Source organism: Elephas maximus, chromosome 2 (assembly GCF_024166365.1).
Source record: "Elephas maximus indicus isolate mEleMax1 chromosome 2, mEleMax1 primary haplotype, whole genome shotgun sequence".
NCBI classification, from domain to species: domain Eukaryota; kingdom Metazoa; phylum Chordata; class Mammalia; order Proboscidea; family Elephantidae; genus Elephas; species Elephas maximus.
This window is the reverse complement of record NC_064820.1, coordinates 131,481,408-131,495,168: the sequence shown is the minus strand read 5'-3', so window position 1 is coordinate 131,495,168 and position 13,761 is coordinate 131,481,408. Positions and strand designations below refer to the sequence as shown.

Here is a 13,761-nt window from a genome sequence, read left to right as displayed (position 1 = left end):
GAGGCATCTAGGAAAACAAGCGTATAAATAAGCTACTTATTCGTGCTCGCTTTGTACCATCACCAGAACAAAGCAAGCAGGCACTGGAGCACTGAAGGCTTAGTCTCAGGGAATCACATACCCACAATCCTGAGTAGACTCTGATATGACAGCTTTTCATTAAATGCAGCTTTGGGGGAGGGGTAAGCCCACAAAATGCTGAGCCATTGAGAAGAAGAGCCTGAAGGAATTGACATCTTCCGTAGGCACCACCTCCTAAAATGAGGACCTTGGGATAGTGGCATAAGAAGGGAAAAGATGATTCCATCTCACTGACATTCTTTTCCTTTGAACTATGATGCCACATCGCAGTTCATTCAGGGCACAGAATAAGGAGTCAGTGAAATGCCTTTTGGGGTTCCCATGACTTCAGTCAATTTCCAGTCATTCTGATTACCGATTATGAAGCAATGATTTTTATACTTATGAAGTAGCTGACTAACAACTTTTTGTTTTGAGTGGTCCAGACCCACTGCCGTTGAGTTGATTCTGACTTATAGCTACCATATAGGACAGAGTAGAAGAGCCCTCTAGGGTTTCCAAGGCTGTAAGTCTTTGCAGAAGCAGATTGCTGTGTTTTTCACCCATGGAGCAGCTAGCGGGTTCAAACCACTGACCTTTTGGTTAGCAGCCAAGCGCGTTAACCCTGGAGCCACCATATTCTCCCTAAAGCTATTGGCAATCTTATAGTAGACCACTTAACAGATATAATGGAAATTCTTTATTTTGTTGGTGTTGGGTAATCAGACTAATGCACTATTCTTTAAGTCAAGCATGCTATTTTTATATTTCTTTCCATATAGAGTTATGTTTAGATAAACTTATTTTGATTCACAGTATTATCTGAATCAGTGTAATGCAAGGCAATATTGAACAGTATGCTACCACATTTCTAGATTTCTAAATTATAAGAACTGGTTCAAAGAGTGGGGAGGGAGGGTTGGATAGTATTGATTTCCAGTTCAGTGTGATAAAGATAATTTTCAGGGATTCAAAGAGAGCCTACACCTCATGGATGCACTGGAATCGCTTTTACAAATGCTCTTTGTGGCACAATGGTTAAGAGCTTGGCTGCTAACCAAAAGGTCGGCAGTTGGAATCTACCAGCTGTTCCTTGGAGACCCTATGGGGCAGTTCTACTCTGACTTATAGGGTCACTGTGAGTCAGAATCAGCTCGACGGCAACAGGTTTGGTTTTTCATATGTAATCTACAGAAGTAGGAGATTGAAAATCTAAGGATGGAGTTAAGGAGATTTATAATTCAGATCTATTGTAGTATTTCCTCACTGCCAGCTGACCTGGGTCCAACATGATCCAGTAAAAACTGAAGGCAGAGAAAGAATTCGCTCTAGGAAAAGAAATGTTCTAAGCAGCCCACCCTGGAAAAATATTAATGAGTATAGCTTTAATTTAATCAAGATCTTTTAGTCAGCCTGTAGGTATTTTCAAATGTTAGCAAAATTAACATGCATGTATCATATTCCATCTAGGCTCAGACTGAAAAGTGATTTATGCTTTATTTCACAAATGTTATCTACTTACAGTCTTAACGTTCATGAAATAATTGAAAACTCCTTAAGAGTGTCCCATGCTTTAGATTATGAAAAACCCTGATTCATAGCTGCTTGTCACTGCATGTTTGTGTTCTGCTCAGAAACAAAATTAGACTCATTTTTATATCATCTTCTATCTTGGTGTGTCTGAAATTCTTTTTTCCCAACTTAGCTCCACAGACACATCCAAACTCTCTGAGGGACCAAATGACTGGGCTGAGGGCTTTGGGAACCATGGTCTCGGGGAACACCTAGCTCAATTGGCATAGCATAGTATATAAAGAAAATGTTCTACATTCTACTTGGTCAGTAGTATTGGGGTCTTGAGAGCTTGTGAATGGCCATTTAAGATACTCCATGGTTTCACCTCATCTGGAGCAAGGGAGAATGAAGAAAACCAAAGACACAATGGAAAGATTAGTCCAAAGGACTAATAGACCACAACTACCACAGCCTCTACCAGTCTGCGTCCAGCACAACTAGATGGTACCTGGCTACCACCACCAACTGCTCTGACAGGGATCATAATAGTCCCAGACAGAGGTGGAGAAAAACGTAGAACAAAATTCTAACTCACACACACACAAAAAAGAAACCAGACATACTGGGCTGACATACACTGGAGAAACTCCGAGAGTATGGGCCCCGGACACCCTTATAGCTCAGTAATGAAGTCACTTCTGAGGTTCAGCCTTCAGCCAAAGATTAGACAGGCCCATAAAACAAAACGAGACTTAAGTGGGCACACCAGCCCAGGGGCTAGGACAAGAAGGCAAGAAGGACAAGGCAGGAAAGCTGCTAATACGGAACCCACGGGAAAGTGTTGATGTATTGTGGGGTTGGCAACCCAATGTCACAAAGCAATATGTGTTTTAATTGTTTAATGAGAAATTTGTTTTCTCTGTAAACTTTCATCTGAAGCACAATAAAAACAAAACAAGGTTATCCCAACTTACACCTTCTGAATTGTCTCTCACCTTCTAAAATTTTTGTGGGTATAGTTCTTTGGCAAAGTAAATTTTTAAAAATGTCTAAGTTGGATTAGTGCCTTTTTCTTCCACAGTATTCTTGTCCAGAACTTTGAGTCGCTAGAATAACCCCATCTCATAAGCCCAAATATGAATGTAAATATTCATCATTATAGGCTCATTTTTCCTCTATGGAACTGGCAGTACTAACATATAAGGCCCTTCTCTCCTCAGTGATGTTATTGATCTCTTTCAGAATGTGTGAAACGTTTTTACAAAATATGTTGAAGTGACTATGTGTACTTACAGACATGGAGGGAGCTAGATCATTTTCTTTTACCATGTGTCTGTGGACTCTTCCCAGGGATGGAAGTGATATGACCCATTTTTCCTTGTGACTAAATCTTTTTGGTGTGATATAAAAGTGTCAAGAACATCTATTACTCTTTGTGGCATCCCATACATTCTTTTAGCATATTATATTGAAAACAACCCACATTTGGATCAAATTGGTTCAAATTCTGTCTGTAACTTCTTATATGTGTGACCTTAAACATGTCATGTACCTCTCTAAACAAATTTCCTTATATACCTACTTTACAGAATTGTCATAATTAAATGATATTCTCATCTGGTAAATAGATATTAATAATTATAGTTGCTACAGTTGTCATTGTTGTTATTTTTTATTGTTTGAATCTAAAAAAAATCAAGAGTTCTTTTATTTCACCCATCCTCTTTATGAGACAAATGAAGAAATGAATGAAAATTTTATTGCGTGCTGGGCATTTTCCATACAATATCTCATTTAATCCACACAAAATCATGGGAAGTAGGTAAGATTAACTCCATTTTACAAATCAGGAAACTGAGGCATAGGAAAGATACTTTATAAGGTTGAGTGGGTTATGGGGATAGTAACAGAACTGAGCTGAGAATTCAGGTCCCAGACTTTCTGTCCAGTGATCTTTCCACTACACCAGTCTTTTCAAAGTTTTCCTTGCCCACATGTGCCAAAGGACAGAGGAGACTGGGGACAGGAGGGGGTTGTTAGCACAGAGTGAGTGACCACCAGAGGGAAATTTCTTTAGAGCCTTGGGCTTAGCTTTAAAAAGAAATGTAAATTTTGCATTCTATTTAGAGATAAAAGTTTTCGACCAAGACCTTTCAGTAGAATCGATGATCCAGATTTATCCTCTGACTTTGCAAACACCAATTTGAGGAGCTCATTGACACTCTCCATGTCACTGTCTAAGACTTAGTTTTCTGAGTCTTAGAGCTTGCTGCTGGCTTTGATCGACTGATTTATCTTTCTTTAACCGAAAGTGTGACATGATGATTTAAAGTGCTGTTCTGTGAACCCTGAACCACGGTTAACTCAGTGATTCTCTTTCAGATCTCCATTCCAGCTTTCTCGGTAACCCTAATAAAGAAAACCAAAACTGCCCTTCTGGTGCCAAATGCCCTGATTATAACGACTGTCACAGACAGGGTGAGTATGTGCAGAGCGAGAGTGCCTTGGCTTTGTCCTCTTGCTCTGTGCTCCATTGCTTCAGGGGCCTCTTGCCAAGGAGCAGGACTCTAACCCATAAATACCCCATCATCCCCAATACTGAGTCAGGAGATGGTCTGTTCATAGGACATCCCAGTTAATTGGCCTAGTAACGTGTTTAGGGCTTCTGTTCTACCTCATAGTTTGTTGTGTAGTGCCTGGGATCTTAAAAGCTTGGAAGCAGTCATCTGAGACACAACAATTGCTCTCTATTCACCTGGAGCAACAAAGGAAGGAGAGTCAGGAATAGGAGGAGGATATGGAACATGTGGCCAATTGCCTCCATGAACAACTGCTTCCTTTGCCATGAGACCAGAAGAAACGAGTGGTGCCTGGCTACCATTACTGAACATTTTGATCAAAGATTCCATAGAAGAATTCTGATCAAAAGGGATAAAATGCAGAACGGAGTTTTGAATTCTCACGGACTCCAGACTTTATGGAGCCACGGAGGGGGGACGAACCCCTGAAACTATGGCCCTGAGATAATCTTTAAACCTTAAACCAAAAATATCCCCTGAGGACATTTAGGTCAATTGGCATAATAAAAACCATTAAGAAAACATTCTGCATCCCATTTTGGAGAGTGGCATCTGGGGTCTTAAACACTAGCAAGTGGCCACCTAAGATGCACCAATTAGTCTCAACCCAGCTAGAGCAAAGGAGAATGAAGAACACCAAAAACAAAAGGTAAGTATGAGCCCAAGAGTCAGAATGGGCCACGTAAATCAAAGACTACATCAGCCTGAGACCAGAAGAACTAGATGGTGCCCAGCTATAACCGATGACTTCCATGACAGGGACACAAGAGAGAATCTCTGAAGGAGCAGGAGAGCAGTAGGATGCAGACCCCAAATTCTAGTAAGAAGACCAAACTTATTGGTCTGACAGACCAGAGGGACCCCGGAGGTCATGATCTCCAGACCTTCCGTTAGCCCAAGACAGGAACCATTCTTGAAGCCAACTCTTCAGACAGGGATTGGACTGGACTACAAGACAGAAAATGATACTGGTGAGGAGTGGGCTTCTTGGATCAAGTAGACACATGAGACTATGTGGGGAGCTCCTGTCTGGAGAGGAGATATGAAGGCCGAGGGGGACAGAAGCTGGCTGAAAGGACACGGAAACACAGGGTGGAGAAAAGGAATGTGCTGTCTCATTAGGGGGAGAGCAACTAGGAGTATATAGCAAGGTGTATATAAGGTTTTGTATGAGAGACTGACTTGATTTGTAAACTTTCACTTAAAGCCCAGTAAAAATTAAAATATATATAATATGTCCCCTAAGGTCATCTTAAAAACTGAGCAATAGTCTAGCTTAACTAATATAAAAGGTCTGTTTGAGCATTATGCTCATTTAGAACTATCTATATGAGATTGAAAGATGGGAACCTTAGGGGACAGTGAGTCTATGTTAATGAGAGAGGAACAACTCAGAAAATGAGGGTGAGAATGGTTGTACACCTCAAAGAATGTAATCATTGTCACTAAACTGTATATGTAGACACTGTTGAATTGCTCTATGTTTTGCCATGTATATTCTCAACCACAACAAAATAATGAAATTTATAAAAAAAAAAAAACATACCTTTAGACATTTGTAAAGTGTTGTTCCCCTCACGAGGCGATTTATTTGAATATAATGGCTGCCAACTTTGAAGTCCCTGCTGACTTAATGATACCAATTTACTTAGTCATATTGCTTCACCAAGGTCAAAAACAATTATTCTTTTCTAACTTCCCTTCCCCTAACATGTTAGGTCAGGCTAAACTGACATATTCAGTTCTTTAATATTAAAAACAAAAGTGACAACCTTGTGGACGGGGTGAGGCAGGGTGACACTGAGGAGTCCTTGGAGTGAGGATGGGATGGTCAGCCTCCTCATGACTTCATCCAGTGCCTCCCCAAAGCCACCCCAAGGATGTATAACTTGTGCTTCCCAGGCAGTGGCAGCTTCAGCACTAGTTCCTAGCCCCTCTTTCCTACGAAAAAAAAAACAAACCCATTGCCACCAAGTCGATTCGACTCATAGTGACCCTATAGGACAGAGTAGAACTGCCCCATAGAGTTTCCAAGGAGCACCTGGTAGATTTGAACTGCCAACCTTTTGGTTAGCAGCTGTAGCACTTGACCACTATGCCACCAGGGTTTCCTCTTTCCTGCCAGGTTGCCTTAACTACTCTTCTATATAGAAATTTTAGAGCTGTCATTGATTATTGGGTTTCCCCAGACATGTCCAACCAGAGACATTTGCATTGAGAGTGGTATCTATTTCAGCTTGGCAGAAGAGAGGGAGAGAGCGGAGGAGTTTGGTTGCTCATTTTTCACTTGAATTTCTTAAGAATGTTTTATCTACTATATCCACGAAAACAGCTATGTTCCATTTCTAAGCATATTTCTTAGACATGGATAACTTGTGAAAAAGAAGGAGAAGGAAAGAAAAAAAGAAGCTATTCTGATCAACTAGGAAGTATATTAATATATGTTTTGTGGTTGATTTCTTTAAAATAATACTTGCTGACAAGCACTGAGTACTTAGTCCGTGCCAGGCACTACGCTAAATACTTTGATTTTCACATTTATTCAGCATATTTATTCTACTGAAGCTAAGAGTGGTTAAGCAGTTCACTCAATATCACCAAGTTAGTCAGCGTCAGAGCCAAAATTTGCAACCAGTTCTGTCCGGCACCAGACCCCATAATGTGTTAACAACTTTCGAATATGATACTTGCTTAGAAATTACATCAGGTTTTCTCTTGGTGAATGAGAGTGATAATGACAAAGTAGTGGAAAGCGTGTCTGAAAAGTTTCTCTACCTCAATTAGATCAAGAAAGAGTGAGTTTCTATATATACTGAACGTATATTTTTCAAACTTGCCTAAGACAGGTGAATCTTTTTTATGGTAAAATTGTTTTTCCTTATGCCATTTATCTCCAAGTTCCTTGTCTAGCTCTGATTTTACGATTTCCCATAAACCTCCACTGGACAAATCTCCATATTTGTGCAAGAAAAAAATCTGCAAGTGCTTGAAAATGTTGCATCTTAGACCTGCTGAGAAATTTTCAATGAAAATCTTCAGTCAGAGCAGACCAAGCAGACTCTTAAGAATTGTTTTTTTGTTTGTTTGCTTGCTTGCTTGCTTGTTTTCCAGGTGCACTGGAGTCACTTCCAACTCATAGGGACCCCGTGTATGTCAGTAGAACTGTGCTCCATAGGGTTTTCAAATGGCTGGTTTTTCAGATCACCAGGCCTTTCTTCTGAGGTACCTGTGGATGGACTAAAACCTGCAGCCTTTTGGGTACCAGCCAATCATGTTAACCGTTTGCAACACCCAGGGACTCCTATGAATTGTTAGATACCTTAAAAAATAAAAAGAAGAAGGAGAGACTTTAAAGAGAATATAAGAAGTATAACCAGCCATGATTTTGCCCCATACTTCTTTATTACTTAAATTGGGTTCAGGGGTTTTGTTGCTATTATATTTGCCTTATTCCAAGAATGGAATAAAAACTGGATGTTGGACTGAAAGGAATGAAAATACAAATCAAAGAATGGTCTATGTCATTTGAAAATAAAAAAATGTACAGACATATACCTTTCTGAACTCTGAACTATCTCTTCTCATCAGCCTCTCAGCAGGCATTATCTATACATAAGTCTTCTGTTTTGTTTTTCAGTACATATTTGTCTCCTTACTCTCCAGAGATTCAACTTACAAACTACTAAAATCTGTGTGTGGACACTTAGATGTGAGTATGACGTCTCTGACATATATCAATTGACATATATCAATTACTATATCTCTTTTGTATTTTTTGTGGTTTAGTAGTCGATCTGATTTTTTTTTTTTTTTCATTTTATCCCAATAATTTCAGAATACAAGCATTGGTAACAGCCCCAATCCATCTCCTGCCGAGAACAGTTTCCGACCAGACCGTCCGTCATCTCTGCCTCTGGTGAGTCACCTACATAACTATCTAAGTGCAAAAGAAAGGGAATATGTCCCACGATTTCACTTCTCCTTCTACCTTGACCAAGATGCAGAGGAACATAACCAAAACACCAAGTCAAACTATTGCTGTCAAGTCAAATTCCAACTTACAGTGACCCTTAGGAATTATTTTTCAGAGGAGAAAATAGGACTGTGATACTTGAGACATAGTTGAAGGAACAGAGCATTTCTGCCCTGAAGAAGAGGGTGTGATAGGAGGCCATAAGTGTTTTTCTAGTAATGGAAGGCTTGTCCTATGGAAGAAACTTGTCTGGTCATTGAAGGTGGTCATAACATCCTGTTCTGTTTGCTTGTCAGTGTTGTGTTAGACGGATTCATAAAGCCATTTAGCGTAGGGCACGATTCATCTCACAAATTACTGAATGTCTGGCATGCTCAGGGCACTGTGCTAACGCACACTGTAACAATACCAGCAAAAATCAAAACTAGTTCTTGCCGTCAAAGACTTAGAGCTCACTAGAGAAGATGAGAATACCCAAAAATAGCTATAAAAGAAGAAACCTGTAATGTCTAAGTGAAAGGGAGAGAGATTCTTTGATTCCCTTACACTTTGTTAACTGTAGAGTAAATCTCTAGTGGGAAGTAGCTCCGCTTGTTTGTACAAGATTTATACTTATAATGTTTGCCCAAGAGAACCCTGGTTACATAATCAAAATGATTATTACCAAATATTGAAGTATCTTTGGTGAAGGAGTACAAGCCCTTAATTTCAACATCTACAAATCTTTTTTCTGAGTTGTTAAAAAGTAGTGGGATTCAACAGCAACAAAAATAAATTATAAAAAAAAGTAATGGGATTGAAAACATATGTTTACAAAAAAACTTGTATGAGAATGTGTATAGCAGCATTATGCATAATAGCCCCAAAGTGGAAAGAACCCTAATGTCTGTCAACTGACAGATGGACAAATAAAATGTGGTATGTCTATTCAGTGGAATATTCTTTGTCCATAAAAAGGAATGAAATAATGATACATGGATGAACCTTGAAAACATTTTGACAAGTGAAAGAAGCCAGACACAAAAGGCCACATTCATATATTGTCTGGTTCCATTTATATGGAGTATCCCAAATAGGTAAATTCGTAAAGACAAAAGTAGATTAGTGGTTGTCAGGGCTTGGGAAAGGGAGGGATGGAGAGTAACTGCTGATGGGTACGGAGTTTCTTTTGGAGTTTATGGAAATGTTCTGGAATTAGATAGTAGTGATGACTGAACAACACTGTGAATATACTAAAATGGCTGAATTATATATACTTTAAAATGATGAATTTTTATTTCTATTAAAAAAATCTACTGTTTTAAAAAAAAAAGTGGAGAAGCTATCTAATCAATCAATATAGAATAGCTAAAAAACACAGATGATTTGAAATCCAACAAGCCTGGTTTCAAATCTGGGCTCCACCCAGCTGAGCTATGTCATCGTGTAAGCTCTTTACTGCTCTGACTCAGTTTCTTCAATAAAATGCCAACCTCATGGTGTGGCTGTAAAGATTATGTGCAATAATATATGTAAATATTAAAAAGCAGATATGTCACTTTGAGGATTAAGGTGTGCCTTGACCCAAGCCATGGTATTTTCAGTCACCTTGTATGCATGCGAAAGTTGAACAGTGAGTAAGGAAGACCGAAGAAGAATTGACGCCTTTGAGTTGTGGTGTTGGCAAAGAGTATTGAATATACCATGGACTGCCAGAAAAACAAATCTGTCTCAGAAGAAGTACAGCCAGTAACGCTCCTTAAAAGTGAGGATGGTGAGACTTCATCTCACATACTTTGGACATGTCCTTAGAAGGGACCAGTCCCTTGGCAAAGTAGAGGGTCAGCAAAAAAGAGGAAGACCCTCAACAAGATGATGGGTTGACACGATAGCTGCAGCAACGGCAACAATTGTCCAGGACCAGGCAGTGTTTCGTTCTGTTGTACGTGGGGTTGCTCTGAATCGGTACTGCCTTGACAGCATCTAACAACAACAGCAATGTATGTAAATAGCTTTACATACTACCTGATATGTGATAGGTCTCCAATAAATCATTATATTGAAAACTTTAATTTTTCAATTTTCCTTCCCCTATAAATTCTCGAATGAAATTGAAATGAGTGTTGAGATGACCAAAAGTCATCTAGTTCAAGGGAAAAGGTGAGTAGTTTGCTTACAAGATGAGTCTCTTCATTTGGCAGCTAACTAAATTATTAAAAGTTCTGTCTATTTGTACCTTCACCAGGACGTTTTAATGACACTCCTTTGTCACTTTAGCTCTTAAGCACTTCGGGGGAACCAACGGCAAACAAAGTGATGCATCTCCACTTTTTCCTTACTCCTCTATCATCCTTCCATTATTTAGATGTGATAGCACTGACCCTGTAGATTTTGTTGAGGGAAGAAAAAGGCTAGAACTTTCAAAGTCTAATTTGCTAAAGCCATCTTCCCTCTTCTATTTCCAGAACTTTCTTTAAACTATCATTCTCTCAGTCTAAACATCCAAACATGCATTTAGAGCTTTCTGTCCACTGTTTGTGCTAGTACTGTCTGTAGCTGCCAGTTTTTCTCATTGTGAAGTGCTAACGAGATATCTCTAGCTTTTCACTTGAAGCTTTTCAATCACTGGCATTCTAGTTTTTTTCTAGACACTTGTTGTTTCAAACAAGTTGGCCACTGTTTGTTGACAGAATTCTAACAGCCCAGAAAAATCTCACTTTCAGTAACCACATATCACGAAACCTGGGAGGGCCTGAACACAACAGGACTGCCCTGTTTTTCCAGGTCTCACAAGTTTTCCACCTTCGACAGGGTACAGTCTTACCACTTTTTATCACTTGTTTTAGTGGAAAATATTTTAATTTTCCTTTTCTGACAGTTTTCTGCCTTATACAGGTTCCAGCTTTCACAGGTTTTCCTGTACTAATTGACCTATTGGGAAGAACCTGGTAGTATGAGGTAGTCCTTCCTTCTTTTCTGCATTTTATGGGGCAGGTCTAAGTGAAAAGGCCAGGGCTTACAGAAGTCTGCTTGTTTAATAAGGGAAAATTGGCCTCTCTTCATTTCACTGTTTCCCTTCAGGATTTCAATGATGAATTCTCAGATCTGGATGGAGTGGTTCGACAAAGAAGGCAAGATATGGAAGGATACAGCAGTTCTGGCTCTCAGACTCCTGAATCTGAGAACTCTCGAGGTCTGGAAGTCATTGTATTTTGACTAAAACTTAATCTTCCACAAAACATCCCCACCCCACCGCCTCAAAAAAAAAAACAAAAAAACCTTGTCTTCATAATTAGCATTTGGCAAAGAAGTCTGGAGAAAGGGTAGTTTGAAAGTTCAAGGGAAAGGAATTATGTATGTGGTGAAAATCTGTTTCCCTTTGTATGCATTTAACAACTGTCTCTTAAATAGACATAATATTGGGGTGGTTGAGAGAGATAAATATACATTTTCTTACCTTTTATTTAAGCTGTATGATTAATTGTTATAGCTAAATTGTTCTTGTGAATCAGTGGGGCGCAGACTGGCCTTGTATCATTTCTTACTTACTTGCCTGGGCGTTGGTTTTCAACCCCCAATCACCTTAATTAACTTTTAAGAAGATCCATTTATATTTGTGGGCATTGTGCATATTAACGGATTGATTTGCTTTAAGGTTCATCCTATGTGTTTTAAATGCATTGGAGAGAAAACTTACCTAGCCCCATTTTGGCTTGATAGATTTCCATGTGACAGAGTCTCAGACAGTTCTGAATGTCTCCAAAGGAGAAACAAAACCAGCTTGGGCGGATGCCCATGTGAACAGAGTGCCTGAAGGAAAAGCCAAGAGCCTTCCTATACATGGTAAGGAACTGATTTTTTCTTTTTTTTTTTAATATCAGTATGTAACTTTTAATGGGTCCTAGTATTTCAGTTTTTTTTTTGTTTTGTTTTTAGTGTTTCAGTTTATGACTGCCTTTCACATACCTTCCCCCCACTTCCCATTGTAGGTCTTTGCATATTCGTTCATTTATTCATTCAACAAACAGTGCCCCAGTGCTTTACTATTAGGAATACAAAGGTGAATAGCCTTCATGGGAGTCACTTCACTAGTCTGGATACTTTGAGATTATAATTCAAAATTGCTTTAAAACTCAAAGTATTGAATTATAACTGGTAACCAGTTATCAGAATAATTAGTAAACAGAATAATTTGTTTACTAATTATTCTGATAACTGGTTACCAGTCATACTGGTATGAGAGCAAGAATAGTGTCTATATTGTTCACTATTGACTCCAGTACGATGCTTGACACAAAGAAGGCACTCAATAAATATTTATTGAATGGTAAAGGAATTTATTATTATTGGCTAAGGAGTTATAGTTATTGGCTAACTGGAAGCCTTTAGTTAATTTTTTTTCTGATTCTCCTTACCTGAGGATGAGTCACTCTCTCAAGTGCCTCTTCCCCATAGGGGTATTGCTGCGTGAAGTAAGTGTGTTACAGTTTTAAAACTATCTCTTTTTGTACACCCAACAGGTCAGTCAGAAACCATTGGAGTATTACACAAAGTAAAGTCTCAGAAATGTCTGACTCTTCACCACATTCTTGTAGTTTATGCAATTGTGTAAGTAAATGAATTTACTATTAGTGACTTAAAGTGATTCAGCTCTCTAAAGGGATAATCTATTCTCTTCATGTTGCCAAGAGATATTGCAAATCTCACTTGGCTCTAATGTGATCCAAATATTTTCTTTGACAATTTTTGCTTCCTACTTCAACACTTGACTGGTAAGCTTAGGTTACATTTTCATATTTGTTTTCCTCTTGTTTAAGGAAATAGTGAGAAGGGAGGATGGAAAAGGAAAATGATTGTGCCAAATTCAGCAGAGGAATAAGTTCTGAGTCAATACTATTAATTAGGAAATTGTTCTGTGAATTTTGGAGCATTTTTTCCCTTGTTATTTCTTGCTTTACCTATCACATGTCCCTTCGATAGAGGCCAAAACAGCTTTAAAATGTCGTCTCCTTTCCTGAGAACTTAGGCATTGACTTGTTAAACTTCCCCATCAGCTTCCGGGCTGAAACCAATTATTCTTCCGAAAATCGCCTCATCCAGTTCTGAGCCGCCCCTCACAACCAAGCAACATAATGCCCAGTTTCCAGATAAAGAAGGGCATTTATGAGTCACCAGAGAACAAGGCTGGGTACAAAATCCTGCATGGGAAGAGGAACACCGACTTGGTTCTCCATTTGGGTCTGACCTTGAACAGTCATATTAGAATGGCCATTATTTGTAAAATGAGGGATTTGGGCTAGAGGATTTTAAGTCCCCTTCTAGCTTTAAGGTTTTATGAAATAAGACCTTTTAAAAGTCTCATTAACCAAGTTATTTTGGAAAATGCCTTGCCTCTAATGGCTCTGAGTTTATCGTTTTATTAACATCAGGTCCTGGTCATTAACCTACTGAGAATTTTTTTTACACCCTCCCAGTGTCTGTGCGCTAATCATCTCGACCTTCTACATGAGATACAGAATTAATACTCTGGAGGAGCGGCTGGGATTGCTAACCTCCATTGTGGACACCCATCGTACTGAGTAAGACAGTCCCCTCCAGGGCTCTCTTTTCTTTCCTAGTCAGATTAGTATAATATTTGACCAGAATTTAGCATGA

At 39.0% G+C, this 13,761-nt stretch overlaps 1 protein-coding gene across 2 annotated transcripts in view; it reads left to right on the top strand.

Annotated features, from left to right (window-relative positions):
* The window catches only part of GRAMD2B (GRAM domain containing 2B), a 112,046-nt gene that overhangs the window by 85,168 nt on the left and 13,117 nt on the right, over positions 1 to 13,761 (top strand). For both annotated transcript variants that reach the window (XM_049873499.1, XM_049873505.1), the window contains exons 6-12: positions 3,958 to 4,053; positions 7,792 to 7,863; positions 7,990 to 8,070; positions 11,188 to 11,299; positions 11,827 to 11,949; positions 12,627 to 12,714; positions 13,581 to 13,685. In XM_049873499.1, the coding sequence (XP_049729456.1) occupies positions 3,958 to 4,053; positions 7,792 to 7,863; positions 7,990 to 8,070; positions 11,188 to 11,299; positions 11,827 to 11,949; positions 12,627 to 12,714; positions 13,581 to 13,685 (677 nt within the window). The remainder of the gene's footprint in view (positions 1 to 3,957; positions 4,054 to 7,791; positions 7,864 to 7,989; positions 8,071 to 11,187; positions 11,300 to 11,826; positions 11,950 to 12,626; positions 12,715 to 13,580; positions 13,686 to 13,761) is intronic.